At 41.9% G+C, this 18204-nt stretch overlaps 1 protein-coding gene across 5 annotated transcripts; it reads right to left on the bottom strand.

Moving 5' to 3' along the window:
* Positions 1 to 792: 792 nt before the first annotated feature.
* LOC124035937 (glycoprotein endo-alpha-1,2-mannosidase-like) lies at positions 793 to 7249 on the bottom strand. Of its 5 annotated transcripts, XM_046349902.1 has the most exons (6): positions 7064 to 7127; positions 6180 to 6341; positions 4909 to 5548; positions 4689 to 4798; positions 2410 to 2486; positions 793 to 2116 (listed from the first exon to the last, which is right to left on the bottom strand). In XM_046349902.1, the coding sequence occupies exons 3-6, from the start codon at positions 5435 to 5437 to the stop codon at positions 1483 to 1485; spliced, it is 1350 nt and encodes a 449-aa protein (XP_046205858.1). In that variant the 5' UTR covers positions 5438 to 5548; positions 6180 to 6341; positions 7064 to 7127; the 3' UTR covers positions 793 to 1482. The 5 variants fall into 5 exon arrangements, with proteins under 5 accessions (XP_046205858.1, XP_046205863.1, XP_046205862.1 ...); XM_046349907.1 differs by lacking the exons at positions 6180 to 6341; positions 7064 to 7127 and adding an exon at positions 7133 to 7249; XM_046349906.1 differs by lacking the exon at positions 6180 to 6341 and having other exon boundaries at positions 7064 to 7134.
* Between the last annotated feature and the right edge of the window lie 10955 nt (positions 7250 to 18204).

Raw genomic sequence — 18204 nt, forward strand, 5'->3', positions numbered from 1 at the left:
AACTCTCCAACATGGCCAAGACCAAAGCGCTCTCCAAGGATGTCAGGGACAGGATTGTAGACCTACACAAGGCTGGAATGGGCTACAATACCATCACCAAGCAGCTTGGTGAGAAGGTGATAACAGTTGGTGCAAATATTCGCAAATGGAAGAAACACAAAAGAACTGTCAATCTCCCTCAGCCTGGGGCTCCATGCAAAATCTCACTTCGTGTAGTTGCAATGATAATGAGAATGGTGAGGAATCAGCCCAGAACTACACGGGAGGATCTTGTCAATGATTTCAAGGCAGCTGGGACCATAGTCACCAAGAAAACAATTGGTAACACACTACGCCGTGAAGGACTGAAATCTTGCAGCGCCCGCAAGGTCCCCCTGCCCAAGAAAGCACATATATATGCCCGTCTGAAGTTTGCCAAAGAACATCTGAATGATTCCGAGGACAACTGGGTGAAAGTGTTGTGGTCAGATGAGACCAAAATGGAGCTCTTTGGCATCAACTCAACATGTTTGGAGGAGGAAGAATGCTGCCTATGACCCCAAGAACACCATCCCCACCGTCAAACATGTAGGTGGAAACATTATGCTTTGGGGTGTTTTTCTGCTAAGGGGACAGGACAACTTCACCGCATCAAAGGGATGATGGACGGGGCCATGTACTGTCAAATCTTGGGTGAGAACCTCCTTCCCTCAGCCAGGGCATTGAAAATGAGTCGTGGATGGGTATTCCAGCATGACAATGACCCAAAACAGATGGCCAAGGCAACAAAGGACTGGCTCAAGAAGAAGCACATTAAGGTCCTGGAGTGTCCTAGCCAGTCTCCAGACCTTAATCCCATAGAAAATATGTGGAGGGAGCTGAAGGTTCGAGTTGCCAAACGTCAGCCTCGAAACCTTAATGACTTGGAGAAGATCTGCAAAAGAGAAAGGGACAAAATCCGTCCTGAGATGTATGCAAAACTGGTGACCAACTACAAGAAACGTCTGACCTCTGTGATTGCCAACAAGGCTTTTTCCACCAAGTACTAAGTCATGTTTTGCAGAGGGGTCAAATACTTATTTACCTCAATAAAATGCACATCAATTTATAGCATTTTTGACATGCGTTTTTCTGGATTTGTGTGTGGTTATTCTGTCTCTCACTGAAAAATAAACCTACCATTAAAATTATAGACTGATAATTTCTTTGTCCGTGGGCAACGTACAAAGTCAGCAGGGGATCAAATATTTTTCCCCCTCACTGCCCAAATATAAGTTATACATTAAAGTACAAATCACTATAATCATATAAAGCAGGACAAATACCACACAATTCAAGGCTGCCCTTTCACTAGTTAATCCGTAAAACCATAATAATGTTACCATACAGGACAAAAAGTCAATATAAGTTTCTGTTTCATGCACTATTGTTGTCAAATTCTATAATCTATATTGTGTAAGACAATTTCTGGTCAGATTTAATGTTAGGCCCTTACTTTTTGTATCATTCTAGCCATCTCTTCCTTTCATTGCTAAATATTGCTGCCCATTTGCGAGTTACCTCTAAATAGACAACAGGCTTGTGTGGTAAGTAGTCTAGGTACACAGTCTGGCTTGTTTTTGGAATTGCCATCTCAATCTGGGTTCCCTCATGCCATTCATTAAATGATGTTATAGATATAATATCAGCACCTGCTTCTAGGGCTGCACTAAGGGCCATTTCATAGTACTTCCCATTAATGCGGTTGCGTGTATTCTGGAAATTCCAAGGCCTAATACTGGTGTCAATATAACCTGGCCCCACACTCGGAATGAACAACAGGTTGTTGTCTTCACAGAATGTTTTAATGGACTCCCAATTGCGGTGAGTGGAGCCATAGGAAAACCCATTAGTGGCAAAGTAAGTGTAGACTCCGTCGAAACCTGCCGTGACAATATCCCTCTTGTGTTTCTCTTCAACAAGAAGGGCTATGAAGATACCATCATAGGGAGTATCTCTAATGCTACTGCTTTTGGTGTGTTTAAGGAGTTTTGCCCACTGTTCTGAGTTGAGTAGATAGGAATCGTAGACGTAGAATAGAGGAAGAAACTTGCCAGTGTTTGTTCTTTGCCTGTAGAATGCAGGGTGCTCACCATATCTTCAGATAGAATGACAGGATTACAAATTAAGTACCATTTTACAAATACTTACAAAGATTAAGAAATAGACATGATCCGATTGAGTTAGGCATTGGGCTGTTCAATCATATACAAATTCATAAAGCTGGGGTAATATTTTAAACATTGCATATATAAGGTATTACTGAACAAATAAATGAGTTAACCTGGGGTAAAAACTTATGTTGAATAACAATATAAGTGGAACTCTATTGATACTGACAAGACGAAAGGCCAATCAGAAATATAAAATAAGGAATTATGTAATACTTACTTCTCTATGATGTACTTGACATTGTTAAACATACTTGTTTCATCTCTTCCTTTGTATGGTTCAATGTGAAAAGCAACCTGTATAGTAAACACAAATCAACAGTAATATGGAAAAAAAAGGCAATGGATTTGAGAACTGAAAAATTGCTTTCTTTTTATGTTGTCAAAGAACACATGTACATTGGGGTCCAAAAGTATTCACACCATTGATAAAGATGAGAAAAATGACTATTAAATCATTCAAATACTGACCTATATGGTGTGCTAAAAAAAATGCTCAGAGAAAATAGATTTAGTTTAACAAGTAATAATTTATTTCCTCAAAAGGTAGAAGTCGAAATGATTGACACACGTTTTCAATAACTCACCTAGCGAGGATAACAGCACTGAGCCTTTTTCTAAAATATTTTAGGAGTTAGTTAGCGGGGGGGGGGGATCTTCGACCATTCCTCACAGAATCCTTCCAGATCCTTGATATCCTTTGTCTGCGCTTATGGACTGCCCTCTTCAAACCACAGGTTTTCAATGGGGTTCAAGTCCAGAGACGGAGATGGCCATTGCAAAGTGTTGATTTTGTGGCCAATGAACCATTTCTTTGATGTGTGCTTGGGGTTGCTGGAAGATCCACTTGCGGTCAAGTTTCAGCCCCTTGGCAGAGGCAACCAGGTTTTTGACTAAAATATCCTGGTACTGGGTAAAGTTCATGATTCCTCTAACAAGGGCCCCAGAACCAGCGGAAGCAAAATAGCCCCATTTATTTGTATTTTGACAGGGAAGACATATTGAGACCTGAGTCTCTTTTCCAAATGCGCCCTGTATAATACAATATAAATTACACATTAAAAACAAAATATATATTACAATACAAAAGCACAACCATCCTAAGCACAAATAAAACATCACAAATCACTCAGAAAAACAGTTACATTCCTCCACAAATAAATTGCCAATCAATATTTTAAAAATTGCCCAAACGGCACCAGAACATCAATGTTAAATCTATTTCGAATTTTGTTCCAGCAATACGGTGCATTAAAACTAAAAAAGTATTGAACTAGCTCGGTGGAGACCCTAGGAACCAAGTGTTAACCAATCCTGTGAACAAGTGAGTCAACTCAAGTGATCCACCACCAAGCAAAATAGCCCCATAACATTAAAGATCCACCACCATATTTTAAAATAGGGATTGGGTTATTTTCTGCTCATGCATTCTCATTGACATCAAAGAGTTGTATTTTCTTGTCATCCAACAAATGTAAACACCTGGAGTTTGCTAAACTGCATTGGCATTTGCCACTTAGATTGGAACCGGTGCTGTGGTCAGATGACATGAAAATAGAGCTCGTCGGGCACGCACACTAGTGGTGGGTTTGGCATCAATGAGAAACCATGAGCAGAAAATAACCGCATAGCTACTTTAAAATTAGGTGGTGGATCTTTGATGTTATGGAGCTCTTGTTAAAGTCAACGGCATCATTGCAGCAACTTTTCCTGGACCCCATAATAAATACAAACGTCACCCAGTATCAGGATATTTTACCAAAACCTGGTTGCTGAAACTGGCCACAGGTGGATCCTCCAGAAAAACAATGACCCCAAGCACACAAAGAAATGGTTAATTGGCCACAAAATCAATATTTTGCAATGGCCAGCACAGTCTCTGAACTTGAACCCCATTGTAAACCTGTGGTTTGAATTGAAGAGGGCAGTCCCTAAGCACCAAAAGATATCCAGGATCTGGAAGGATTCTGTATGGAGGAATGGTCTAAGATCCCTCTCAATGTATTCTCCAACTCATAAAACATTTTCTAAATAGGCTCAGTACCATTTTCCTCACAAGGTGCGATATTGAAAGGTATTGAAAACAGGGGTGTCAATCATTTTGACCCCTATTTCCTCTAATCGCTTTCCTTAAGCAATTGTATTAGTACAAAATAGAATATCCCAATTTCTTTGAGCATAGAATATAGCTCAGTATTTTAATTACTTATTTTGTTCAGTCATTGATTTGATTGATTTCACCCTGTCGCTGGCCACCTTTGGGGAGGGTGTATAGTGTGAAAGGCCGAAACACCCTAGGAACCAAAGGTACACTACTGACGATGCGCTCCCCAAATTTCACCACGCTCACTGTTCATTAACTCTTGGAAGTGCTTGCACAAAGGATGGTAACATCTCATCCTGTGTTCTTGGAATCTGCTCATCTTTATAAAGGTGTCAAGAACTTTGAACCCCTGTATATGAGCAATGCTTGCTCTTTTCATTGATTATCATACACACCTTTACATGATATGCATGTGCCACCTCCAGTATCAAAGGCACAATGTCATCTGTTGGCTCACCGTTTTCATCCTTCATGCCAGGTGGATACCAGGAAACAGCAAGAACACCTAGAAATGCACAGACTGAGTTATTCAACTGATGAATGGCACGGCAGACTTGGGTCTTACCGTAGCAGAAAAATACTAAATTAAATGTATTACCAACATCAAAACCTTACCAATAGCTCCTGCTCGCAGTTGCTTCATGTGAGCTTCAATAACAGAGTGGTCCCTGGAACTATAAGCTCCTAAAGCAGGATAGAAGTTAGCCCCAATGTCATCTGGTGGGCTGTGTCTCCCTCTTGGGTATCCTGCTGCCACCTTTGAATCCCAGTGTGGCAGAAGAGGGTGGTCCCAGTGAATGTACTTTCCATCAAACTGTGTGTTGCCATACCATGTGTAGTAAAAGGCATGAATATTGTAGTTTGGAGCAGGGAATTGCCTGAGGGCAGCCTCTACGTTCTTGACCCTCTCAGAGTCTATGTCATTCATTTTGGTCAGTGCTTCAGGGACGACACTGTCAATATTACCAAGCATTTGAATGTCATTTTTTTCAGGTCCTTTGATATTAGGGGACAATTTGGGACCAAAGATGCTTCCAGATGGAGAATATGCTGGTGTAAAGGACTTTAAAACAACCGTTACTATGAATATGAGCAACACCAAACCAATAAATGTGGAGCAAGATCTTCGTCTAAACCTTGCCATTCTTCAGTTAATGCTTGTTGTGATCCACTGTCCATTCTTGGGAGACCTGTTAACATTAGGGGTTTTTGGGCTTATTGTTGTCAATGAAACTTGGCTGGTCCATTCTACAAACTGAAATGCAGAAACAAAAAAACAGGTTGACTAATTATCCATTCATGATAGGGCAGGAATAGCCTACTGACAACTAAAATGAAAGTGACAGAATAGGGACAGGACAGTGTTCCCCCAAAAAGAGTGAGGATTGTTTCTAAAATGAAGTTTAATGGTGGCAGACAATGGCACGCTAACCCAATGTTAACTTGTATGCCTTTCCCTAACTCTTACTGAAACTATACCTGACTATAACTTTCATTAATTCTGACCCCTATGTCTACACTTTCTGCAGGTTAAATATCCACTTCCTTATTATTATCTAGTGTCTACATTAGCAGGCCTATTAGCATGCATGAATGCTACAATTAAATAAAAACAACAAAACAGGTCCCTGCCACTTGTGTTGGTGTACAGCTGGGGTATATTGCTAGGGAAATGTAACAGACGTGTAATGGAGGTAAGGAATGTGACTTTCTTCTACAATTGTCCATGTAATTTTTTATTACCTAAATATTGATTTTCAGTTTTAGCGTGAGAAAGAATCAATAGTCAAATTCAACACCACTAAAATGTACCGACAGTGCTCTCTAGATCCAAGGACTGACTGTCCATGAGATCCAAAAGGTATCCATATTTTGACGATACTTACATTTGAGTCATTTTGCAGACGCTCTTATCCAGAGAGATAAGGATTACGTGCCTTTCTCAATGGAATATCGACACTAGCAGAAGCTTTTTTCCAAGAGAGATTTACAGGGGCAATTAGGATTACGTGTCTTGCTCAAGGCCACAGGCAGATTGCGAAATTGATCTGTTTGTGGATTCGAAAAAGCGACCTTTAGGTTACTGGCCCAACGCTCTTAACCGCTAGGCTACCTGCCGACCCGTTTAATTACATTCGTGTTGCTTGTAAACAATGAATAAATAAAATCGTATATTTTGTGTTATGATGAAGACAGAAAGTTGTAGTAAAATCGTGAGCCATACTTGTATTCTTCAAGAAGCAATGGGTAGCCTAAATATCAAGAATTGAAAGAACATTGCAGCTTCCCAATTCACAGACACTACGTGCAATGTGCTAACGTTAACAGTTTAATAGTTTCTTATTGCATGTCAAGTGATATGCCGGGAAGGCAAGATTGCAATGTGAAAGTATTTTGTTATGATTATTGTTTAGTTACATTGTTACAACAACCAACATTTCAGTGCGCTATGCGGAAATCCTCATTGAAATTATACTACCGGAAGATTACTAAGTAAGAAACGCATTTGCCATAAAGTCGAAATGAAGCTATGTTCTTGCAAAATACGACAATTCAACTAGCAAGGTTAACATTACCAACATTCATTTTCTTGCTGTTGTTCTCTCCGGACATTGCTGCTGTTGTTCTCTCCGGACATTGCTGCATTGAAATTTAGACTGGGCAGGACAGCAGAAATCCGAATGAGCTACATAGCGTATTATCTATTTTGTCCGAAGCACACTAAAATGTTGGTTTCACTGAATTCGACATTAGGTCACAGGGTACCTACATACGCAAGACAATCTACTTGTGAATTGACGCTATGCATTGTTCCTGTTCAAGATTTGTCATAGCCTACCTTTAACATTGTGTTGGTGACATGTGACGGGTTTCACGTGCTGCGTAAATAGACGGCGTATAGATCTACAAGTCATCTTACCTAATGACAAAGCACTCTATGATCCATCTATGTTATTGAAGATTTGTGAGTCTGCGCTGCGCTCAAGCTAACAAAATTGAACTAGCAAATGAAAAACAGCAGTCAAGAGTGCATTACCAAAGCATGTCGCCCTCAATCTTTCAAGAAGACGTATTGCATTAAACCAGCCGGCAAAATATTAGTTATGAATAAATATTCTATTGTGCATAGTGTATGTAAATGGTTTGTTTACTTCCACGAGCAAACGTTTCTCTGTGATACCACAGAGAACCCTCTACATTACGCAAAAAATGACACCATCTTTGTGGCGTCATAAAGGAAAGACAATATTTTCGATCCTCTCATAAGAATACTATCCCATTTTGCCAGCTAAAGCCAGTGGTGAGTAAAAGCATTGATATATTCTAATGTACTTCACCAATGTATTTGGACTAGGGACACATGTAACTAATTATTGAAATACGGAATTATCAAGAATCAAATGCATTAATCCACCTAGCCCCAACTGTGAATCCGATTCCACGCTGAATACAGTTTTCACTCTGGTGCAATTTTCCCAAGTAGCCTACATTGTCAATTTTCCATGGCTTATTATATGTTAGAATGACTTACTAGGCAAACAAACAAATTCACCAACTCGTTCACTGAACCAAATCACTTGTTCAATTAGAACACATTTTCTTCTTTTAACAATGCAATACTCACATGATTTTGTTGCCTTTTGATAAAATACATTTAAGGCTAAATCCAACTCCGGAATCAAAATTGTATAATGCCTTCCATTGAGTAAAATGACTTTGAAAAGTCATTTTCGAGACTTTGAAATCCACTCATTTTCAGTTTTGAATGAAAGTTGGAAATATGTATTTTTCTGAACTTTGCGACGATTATTTTTTTGAACTTTTGCGACCATTGCCACATTTCAGGCTTCAAACATAAAGATATAAAACTGTATTTTTTTGTGAAGAATCAACAACAAGTGGGACACAATCATGAAGTGGAACGACATTTATTGGATATTTCAAACTTTAAGAAATCAAAAACTGAAAAATTGGGCGTGCAAAATTATTCAGCCCCCTTAAGTTAATACTTTGTAGCGACACATTTTGCTGCGATTACAGCTGTAAGTCGCTTGGGGTATGTCTCTATCAGTTTTGCACATCGAGAGACTGAAATTTTTTCCCATTCCTCCTTGCAAAACAGCTCGAGCTCAGTGAGGTTGGATGGAGAGCATTTGTGAACAGCAGTTTTCAGTTCTTTCCACAGATTCTCGATTGGATTCAGGTCTGGACTTTGACATTCTAACACCTGGATATGTTTATTTTTGAACCATTCCATTTTAGATTTTGCTTTATGTTTTGGATCATTGATGGAAGCTATACTGTTACACTGGCAATACTAAAGTGCCTACAAAAACATCCAATCGTCAAAGGTATATGAAATACAAATCGTATAGAGAGAAATAGTTCTATAATTACCATAATAACTACAACCTAAAACTTCTTACCTGGGAATATTGAAGACTCATGTTAATAGGAACCACCAGCTTTCATATGTTCTCATTTTCTGAGCAAGGAACTTAAACGTTAGCTTTCTTACATAGCACATATTGCACTTTTACTCTCTTCTCCAACACTTTTTTTTGCATTATTTAAACCAAATTGAACATGTTTCATTATTTATTTGAGGCTAAATTGATTTAATTGATGTATTATTGTCAGGACCCGGTTACAAACCCGGGTCTCCGGAGTGAGAAACAGTCACTTAACCAACTGAGCCACGAATAGTCGGCAGAACCCAGAAGATGAGGCAGACACAGCAGTACTTGAGACGGTGTATTTAATGAAGTAAAAAGTTCTTCAGGAAAACATGTAACTCCACAACCTCAAAAGGAATCCTACAAGAACAAAGGTAATCCTCCAAGACAAGCACAAAAAGCCTCAAAAGATACTCAAAAAACAAACAAGAACAAAAAACAGAATTCCACAAGAGAGTCCACCGGGATCAACAAGAGTTCTCAGAGTACTAGGGCTGGGTGCTAACATACAAACACAGAGCAAAGAACGGAGGAAAACAAAGGGTTTAAATACAATCAGGGGAAACGAAGCACAGGTGCAAATAATAATGGGATCAAGGGAAAACAAAAGGTCAAAAGGCACAATGGGGGCATCTAGTGACCAAAAACCGGAACACTGGCCAAATCCTGACATTATATTAAGTTAAAATAAGTGTTCATTCAGTATTGTTGTAATTGTCATTATTACATTTTTTTATTTTTTTATTATTTTTTTTTTAATTGGCCGATAAATCGGTATCGGAGTTGAAAAATCATAATCGGTCGACCTCTAGTGTACATATATATAACACAGGGATGTAACCCAAACAAAAGAGTGAGGTGTAAACCTCTAAATAATACACTGGGCGAGACCCATAATAACAAGTGCACAATAACAGGTAGCACAAACTCCGATACAACAGCGCACAGGTACTCACCAACGGACATGGGACAATAATCGACAAGGACAATGGGGAACAGAGGGCACATTTATAGACATAATAATCAGGGGAAATTGGAACCAGGTGTGCGTAATGAGACAAGACCGTCTGGGGTTGGTGGTAATGAATCCGGTTCAGTGATGCCTAGAAAGCCGGTACGGAGCTGGCAACATAATGAGCAGCAGTACCGGGTGATCCATGACACTAGGGCAATGGGTCTGCCTGCTCTGCTCTGCTCTGAGAAGATGGGGGAGGAGCAGACGGGCCGAGAATGGAGAGGAGAAAAAAACACAAGGATGTCAAAAGATAACAGTGGCAGCTGTACAGATAACTCATCCAAAGGGTTTTAACTTCTCAAACACGGCAGAAAGCTAACACATTATGATGCCCCGTCACCTTATTAATTCAGCCACTAACTTAGATAACTAGCAAGTTAAACTTAGGAAATCTTTGTTTTTCACACAGGAAAAATAAATTAATGCATAACAAATATCTTGATGTGTTTTGTAAATGCAGAACTAAAATGCTTCATGTTGGAATTTCTGCTCCGCATCAGACTAATTCTGTCCTTCAGTTACACTTCCCCACAGATGAGAATTCAGGAACGGGCATTCTATCAGCCGACAGCACTCTGACTGATGTGTAGTTACTTTTCTCCAATACTTTTCTCATGTAGTCAGCCTTTATTTCTCTGGAAATTTCACGATTAATTTAGAAGATTAACTTGTATCTGGCTACATTCATTCTATGATAAACATTGGAAATATGATGCCCATGCATAATTTTGGCAAAAAAAATACTTTGCTTTTTCATTGTTAGCTCATTTACTCTTGTGGTTGCCAGGAAAATAGCATTGCACTTCAGTTGTCATCTGATGAACATTTAACAATTTTCTAGAGAATGTGTTGCACTAATGTATTCTCTGTGAAGTGAAAATATAGTTGCACGTCCCTGATCACTCTTATTGAAGCAAAACAACTCTTGATATACTCTCCCAATATAAAACCCTGTCAATACACAGCACAACTCACCTGCTCCCACTTTCTTCCGTTGTGCTATTTACAAAAAGACACGTGACTGGCTCAACTGTTCTGGGGAAGCTTCATGATGTAAAATAATGTGACAGGTAACGCATTCCAGATTTTCAGATTTTCCTCAAAACGTTAAATGGATTTCCCAAATAGCATTGATCCAAAACCCTCACTCCGTCTAAACATGATTGTAGTGGTTTCCTATTTTCTACCACAGCTTCACTACTTTTGTTTCCCTTTTTTTAGCTACTGTAACCCACTCATTCTTGCAATTTCAAACAAAACCTCAGATTCCGCCACCTTTTCCCTAGCCACCCCTTTTCTCCCATCAGCCACCACTACTTAATAAACTCATCAAAAAAAGAAACGTCCTCACTGTCAACTACGTTTATTTTCAGCAAATTTTACGTGTGAATATTTTTATGAACATAACAAGATTCAACAACTGAGACATAAACAAGTTCCACAAGACATGTGACTAACATAAATTGAATAATGTGTCCCTGAACAAAGGGGGTTTCAAAATCAAAAGTAACAGTCAGTATCTGGTGTGGCCACCAGCTGCATTAAGTACTGCAGTGCATCTCCTCCTCATGGACTGCACCAGATTTACCAGTTCTTGCTGTGAGATGTTACCCCACTCTTCCACCAAGGCACCTGCAAGTTCCCAGACATTTCTGGGGGGGAATGGCCCTAGCCCTCACCCTCCGATCCAACAGGTCCCACACGTGCTCAATGGGATTGAGATCTGGGCTCTTCGCTGGCCATAGCAGAACACGGACATACCTGTCTTGCAGGACATCACGCACAGAAGGAGCAGTATGGCTGGTGGCATTGTCATGCTTGAGCATCATGTCAGGATGAGCCTGCAGGAAGGGTACCACATGAGGGAGGAGGATGTCTTCCCCTGTAACGCACGGTGTTGAGATTGCCTGCAATGACAACAAGCTCAGTCCGATGATGCTGCAAAACACCACCCCAGATCATGATGGACCCTCCACCTCCAAATCAATCCTGCTCCAGAGTACAGGCCTCGGTGTAACGCTCATTAATGTGAATCTGACCAAATCCCCTGGTGAGACAAAACCACGACTCACGCCAGTGAAGAGCGTTAGGCAATGTTGTTGCCGGTGATGTCTGGTGAGGACCTGCCTTTACAACTGGCCTACAAGCCCTCAGTCCAGACTCTCTCAGCCTTTGCGGACAGTCTGAGCACTGATGGAGGGATTGTGCATTCCTGGTGTAACTCGGGCAGATGTTGTTGCCAACCTGTACCTGGCCCGCAGGTGTGATGTTCGGATGTACCGATCCTGTGCAGGTGTTGTTACATTTGTTCTGCCACTGTGAGGGCGATCAGCTGTCCATCCTGTCTCCCTGTAGTGCTGTCTTAGGCATCTCACAGTACAGTATTGCAATTTATTGCCCTGGCCATATCTGCAGTCCTCATGCCTCCTTGCAGTATGCCTCATGCACGTTCACGCAGATGAAGAGGGCATCTTTTTTTTGTGTTTTTCAGAGTCAGTAGAAAGGCCTCTTTAGTGTCCTACGTTTTCATAACTGTGACCTTTATTGCCTACCGTCTGTAAGTGGTTAGTGTCTTAACGACCGTTCCACAGGTGCATGTTCATTAATTGTTTATGGTTCATTGAACAAGCATGGGAAACAGTGTTTTAACCCTTTACAATGAAGATCTGTGAAGTTATTTGGATTTTTACTAATTATCTTTGAAAGACAGGGTCCTGAAAAAGGGTTGTTTCTTTTTTTGCTGAGTTTAGTTAAATATATTTGTATATATATTTTTTAGTTCAAGTAAATAGTAACGGTATTGAAAAAACATTTCTTGGCTATTTCGAAATACCCCAGTAAATCGCCCCAGCCTAGAAATGAGTAGCCCTTATGCTACAACCGCAACAACCAGATTTTTTGGACTATTAGAGAACATGTGGTCAGATGAAGAGAAAGCAGCTGGAGTAGCAGTGTTCTCTGAGTAATCCATGTCTCCCATCAGGACCAAAAGGTCTAAATCAAATAAAAATTGTCACATGCGCCGAATACAACAGGTATTACCGTGAAGTGCTTACTTACAAGCCCTTAATCAACAATGCAGTTAAAAAAATAGTTAAGAAAGTATTTGCTAAATAAACTAAATTAAATGATAAAAAGTAACACAATAAGATTACATAACAATAAACTGTTTCAATGTGCGGGGGTACAGATTAGTCGGGTTAATTTGTACATGTAGGTGTCATGCAGGTGAAAGAGGACCCAAAAGCGACTTGGCGAAAACAGAGTCTTTAATCCAGTAAAGTAAATACAAACAAAAACACAACTTTCACTCGAAATGACGAGGACAAACTGGAGACTCGATCTTGAACAGCAGGTGAACAGCAGGTTGCCTCGGGAAGGCACTTGAACCAGACAGACTCAGACACCTGCTCACCACGCAGCATCTGAGGAAAACACGACACGACAGGGCGATACACAAACACAGCACGGTGAATTCTAGACAAGGAACCGACAGGACAGGAACGGAACACAAAGGAAGAAATAGGGACTCTAATCAGGGGAAAGGATCGGGAACAGGTGTGGGAAGACTAAATGATTGATTAGGGGAATAGGAACAGCTGGGAGCAGGAACGGAACGATAGAGAGAAGAGAGAGCGAGAGAGTGAGAGAGGGAGGGGGAGAGAGAGGGATAGAAAGAGGGAAAGAACCTAATAAGACCAGCAGAGGGAAACGAATAGAATGGGAAGCACAGGGACAAGACAAGATAATAAATGACAAAACATGACAGTAGGTAGGGGTAAAGTGACTATGCATAGACAATAAACAGTGAGTAGCAGCAATGTAAAAACAAAGGGGGGATCCATGTAAATAGTCCGGGTGGCCATTGATTAAATGTTCAACAGTCTTGTTTTTTTAATATATTTTTTTTATTTCACCTTTTTTTAACCAGGTAGGCTAGTTGAGAACAAGTTCTCATTTGCAACTGCGACCTGGCAAAGATAAAGCATAGCAGTGTGAGCAGACAACACAGAGTTACACATGGAGTAAACAATTAACAAGTCAATAACACAGTAGGAAAAAAAGGGGAGTCTATATACATTGTGTGCAAAAGGCATGAGGTAGGCGAATAATTACAATTTTGAAGATTAACACTGGAGTGATAAATGATCAGATGGTCATGTACAGGTAGAGATATTGGTGTGCAAAAGAGCAGAAAAGTAAATAAATAAAAACAGTATGGGGATGAGATAGGTAAAAATGGGTGGGCTATTTGCCGATAGACTATGTACAGCTGCAGCGATCGGTTAGCTGCTCAGATAGCAGATGTTTGAAGTTGGTGAGGGAGATAAAAGTCTCCAACTTCAGCGATTTTTGCAATTCGTTCCAGTCACAGGTAGCAGAGAACTGGAACGAAAGGCGGCCAAATAAGGTGTTGGCTTTAGGGATGATCAGTGAGATACACCTGCTGGAGCGCGTGCTACGGATGGGTGTTGCCATCGTGACCAGTGAACTGAGATAAGGCGGAGCTTTACCTAGCATGGACTTGTAGATGACCTGGAGCCAGTGGGTCTGGCAACGAATATGTAGCGAGGGCCAGCCGACTAGAGCGTACAAGTCGCAGTGGTGGGTGGTATAAGGTGCTTTAGTGACAAAACGGATGGCACTGTGATAAACTGCATGCAGTTTGCTGAGGAGAGTGTTGGAAGCAATTTTGTAGATGACATCGCCAAAGTCGAGGATCGGTAGGATAGTCAGTTTTACTAGGGTAAGTTTGGCGGCGTGAGTGAAGGAGGCTTTGTTACGGAATAGAAAGCCGAATCTTGATTTAATTTTCGATTGGAAATGTTTGAGTCTGGAAGGAGAGTTTACAGTCTAGCCAGACACCTAGGTACTTATAGATGTCCACATATTCAAGGTTGGAACTATCCAGGGTGGTGATGCTGGTCAGGCGTGCGGGTGCAGGCAGCGAACGGTTGAAAAGCATGCATTTGGTTTTACTAGCGTTTAAGAGCAGTTGGAGGCCACGGAAGGAGTGTTGCATGGCATTGAAGCTCGTTTGTAGGTTAGATAGCACAGTGTCCAAGGACGGGCCGGAAGTATATAGAATGGTGTCGTCTGTGTAGAGGTGGATCAGGGAATCGCCCGCAGCAAGAGCAACATCATTGATATATATACATAAAAAAAGAGTCGGCCCGAGGATTGAACCCTGTGGCACCCCCATAGAGACTTCCAGAGGACCGGACAGCATGCCCTCCGATTTGACACACTGAACTCTGTCTGCAAAGTAATTGGTGAACCAGGCAAGGCAGTCATCCGAAAAACCGAGGCGTCCAGATTGTCAAGCCCAGCTGATTTGTACGGGTCCAGGTTTTGCAGCTCTTTCAGAAAATCTGCTATCTGGATTTGGGTAAAGGAGAACCTGGAGAGGCTTGGGCGAGTAGCTGCGGGGGGGGCGGTGCTGTTGGCCGAGGTTGGAGTAGCCAGGCGGAAGGCATGGCCAGCCGTTAAGAAATGCTTGTTGAAGTTTTCGATGATCATGGATTTATCGGTGGTGACCGTGTTACCTAGCCTCAGTGCAGTGGGCAGCTGGGAGGAGGTGCTCTTGTTCTCCATGGACTTCACAGTGTCCCAGAACTTTTTGGAGTTAGAGCTACAGGATGCAAACTTCTGCCTGAAGAAGCTGGCCTTAGATTTCCTGACTGACTGCGTGTATTGGTTCCTGACTTCCCTGAACAGTTGCATATCACGGGGACTGTTTGATGCTATTGCAGTCCGCCACAGGATGTTTTTGTGCTGGTCGAGGGCAGTCAGGTCTGTAGTGAACCAAGGGCTATATCTGTTCTTAGTTCTGCATTTTTTTGAACGGAGCATGCTTATCTAAAATGGCGAGGAAGTTACTTTTAAAGAATAACCAGGCATCCTCAACTGACGGGATGATGTCAATGTCCTTCCAGGATACCCGGGCCAGGTCGATTAGAAAGGCCTGCTCACAGAAGTGTTTTAGGGAGCGTTTGACAGTGATGAGGGGTGGTCGTTTGATTGCGGCTCCGTAGCGAATACAGGCAATGAGGCAGTGATCGCTGAGATCCTGATTGAAGACAGCGGAGGTCTATTTGGAGGGCCAGTTGTTCAGGATGACGTCTATGAGGGTGCCCTTGTTTACAGATTTAGGGTTGTACCTGGTGGGTTCCTTGATGATTTGTGTGAGATTGAGGGCATCTAGCTTAGATTGTAGGACTGCCGGGGTGTTAAGCATATCCCAGTTTAGGTCACCTAACAGAACAAACTCTGAAGCTAGATGGATGGCAATCAATTCACAAATGGTGACCAGGGCACAGCTGGGTGCTGAGGGGGGTCGGTAGCAGGCGGCAACAGTGAGAGACTTATTTCTGGAGAGAGTAATTTTCAAAATTAGTAGTTCGAACTGTTTGTGTATGGACCTGGAAAGTATGACATTACTTTGCAAGCTATCTCTGCAGTAGACTGCAACTCCTCCCCCTTTGGCAGTTCTATCTTGACGGAAGATGTTATAGTTGGGTGTGGAAATCTCAGACTTTTTGGTGGCCTTCCTGAGCCAGGATTCAGATACGGCAAGGACATCAGGGTTAGCAGAGTGTGCTAAAGCAGTGAGTAAAACAAACTTAGGGAGGAGGCTTCTGATGTTGACATGCATGAAACCAAGGCTTTTTCGATCACAGAAGTCAACAAATGAGGGTGCCTGGGGACATGCAGGGCCTGTGTTTACCTCCACATCACCCGCGGAACAGAGGAGGAGTAGTATGAGGGTGCGGCTAAAGGCTATCAAAACTGGTCGCCTAGAGCGTTGGGGACAGAGAATGAAAGGAGCAGATTTCTGGGCATGGTAGGGCATAATGCACAGACAGGGGTATGGTGGGGTGCGGGTACAGCGGAGGTAAGCCCAGGCACTGGGTGATGATGAGAGAGGTTGTATCTCTGGACATGCTGGTTGTAATGGGTGAGGTCACCGCATGTGTGGGAGGTGGGACAAAGGAGGTATCAGGGGTATGAAGAGTGGAACTAGGGGCTCTATTGTAAACTAAAACAATGATAACTAACCTGAACAACAGTATACAAGGCATATTGACATTTGAGAGAGACATACAGCAAGGCATACAGTAATCACAGGTGTTGAATTGGGAGAGCTAGCTAAAACAGTAGCTAAAACAGTAGGTGAGACAACAACAGCTAATCAGCTAGCACAACAACAGCAGGTAAAATGGCGTTGGCTAGGCAGGGAGGGTCGGATTAACTACACACAGAGCCTGAGTGTGGCTGGGGCCGATAGATAAAACATAAACAAGCAGAATTGAGTACCGTGATTAATGGACAGTCTAGCATGCATCAGCTATGTAAGCCAAGTGATCAGTGTCCAGGGGGGCAGCAGTGGATGGGGCAGGGAAGCTGGACTGGCGAGTGTTATCCAGGTTAAAAAACAGTTAGCAGTGGCTAACAATGACTAAATAGCTTGTAGCTAGTTAGCTGGTTAGCTTCTGGAGGTTCTTGAGTGTGTTCTAAAAATTAAAAATAATGGCGATTCCGTATCACATTGGGTGAGGCAGGTTACCGGAAGGTATAAGCAAATTAAAAATCGAAAAGAGTTAGAAAATAAATATGGGTCCAGTGAGTGTTTGGGACGCAGCGATTCAGACGGTTAGCAGGCCTGTGCTAACAAGCTAACAGTTAGTAGGCCAGGGCTAAACAAGGTAGCAGTTAGCGGACCGGGGCTAAACAAGCTAGCAGTTAGCAGGCCGAATTAGCAAGCAAAGAGATAGCAAGGGCTAGAAAGTTAGCCTTTGGGGGACGTCGCGATGGGGTGAGTCTGTATATTCCTCTTCATGCGGTGACATCGATAAACCGGTCATGGGTCCGGATATTGTAGCCCAGGAGTATGCTTCGGTGGTAGTACAGGAGCTCTGGCCGGGCTAGCTTCAAGCCAAGTGGGTGGAAACGCTAGCCAGGAGTAATCATCTGGGGTTGCGGTTAGCTAGATAGCTAGTTGTGAGGAATCCAGCTGAAAATGTTCAGTTTGCTTTGGGAATCCGGTGGGAATCCGGGGATAAAAAATAATAGGTCCGTTATGCTCTGGTTAGAGTCGCGTTGTTCGAACTGGCGAGAGCTTTCCAAGCTAAAGGTTAGCTGAAGACCGCTAGCAATGGTTTGCTGACTGATAGCTGGTAGCTAGCTGGTAGCTAGCTGGCTAGCTTCAGTTGAGGGGTTCCGGATCCAAAGTAGATATAAATACTTTAGAAGAAAATAGCTACATTGGGTGAGGCGGGTTGCAGGAGAGTATTTAGAAGTTGAGGTTTAACAAAATGTTTTAAAAGATATGCCAAGAAAAATACGTTAAAAAAATATTTAAAAACGATATATACAAGGGACACGACACGACAAGACGTTCGACTGCTACGCCATCTTGGTGGTAGAATCTGTTAAGGA

Source organism: Oncorhynchus gorbuscha, linkage group LG05 (genome assembly GCF_021184085.1).
Source record: "Oncorhynchus gorbuscha isolate QuinsamMale2020 ecotype Even-year linkage group LG05, OgorEven_v1.0, whole genome shotgun sequence".
Lineage (NCBI taxonomy): Eukaryota > Metazoa > Chordata > Actinopteri > Salmoniformes > Salmonidae > Oncorhynchus > Oncorhynchus gorbuscha.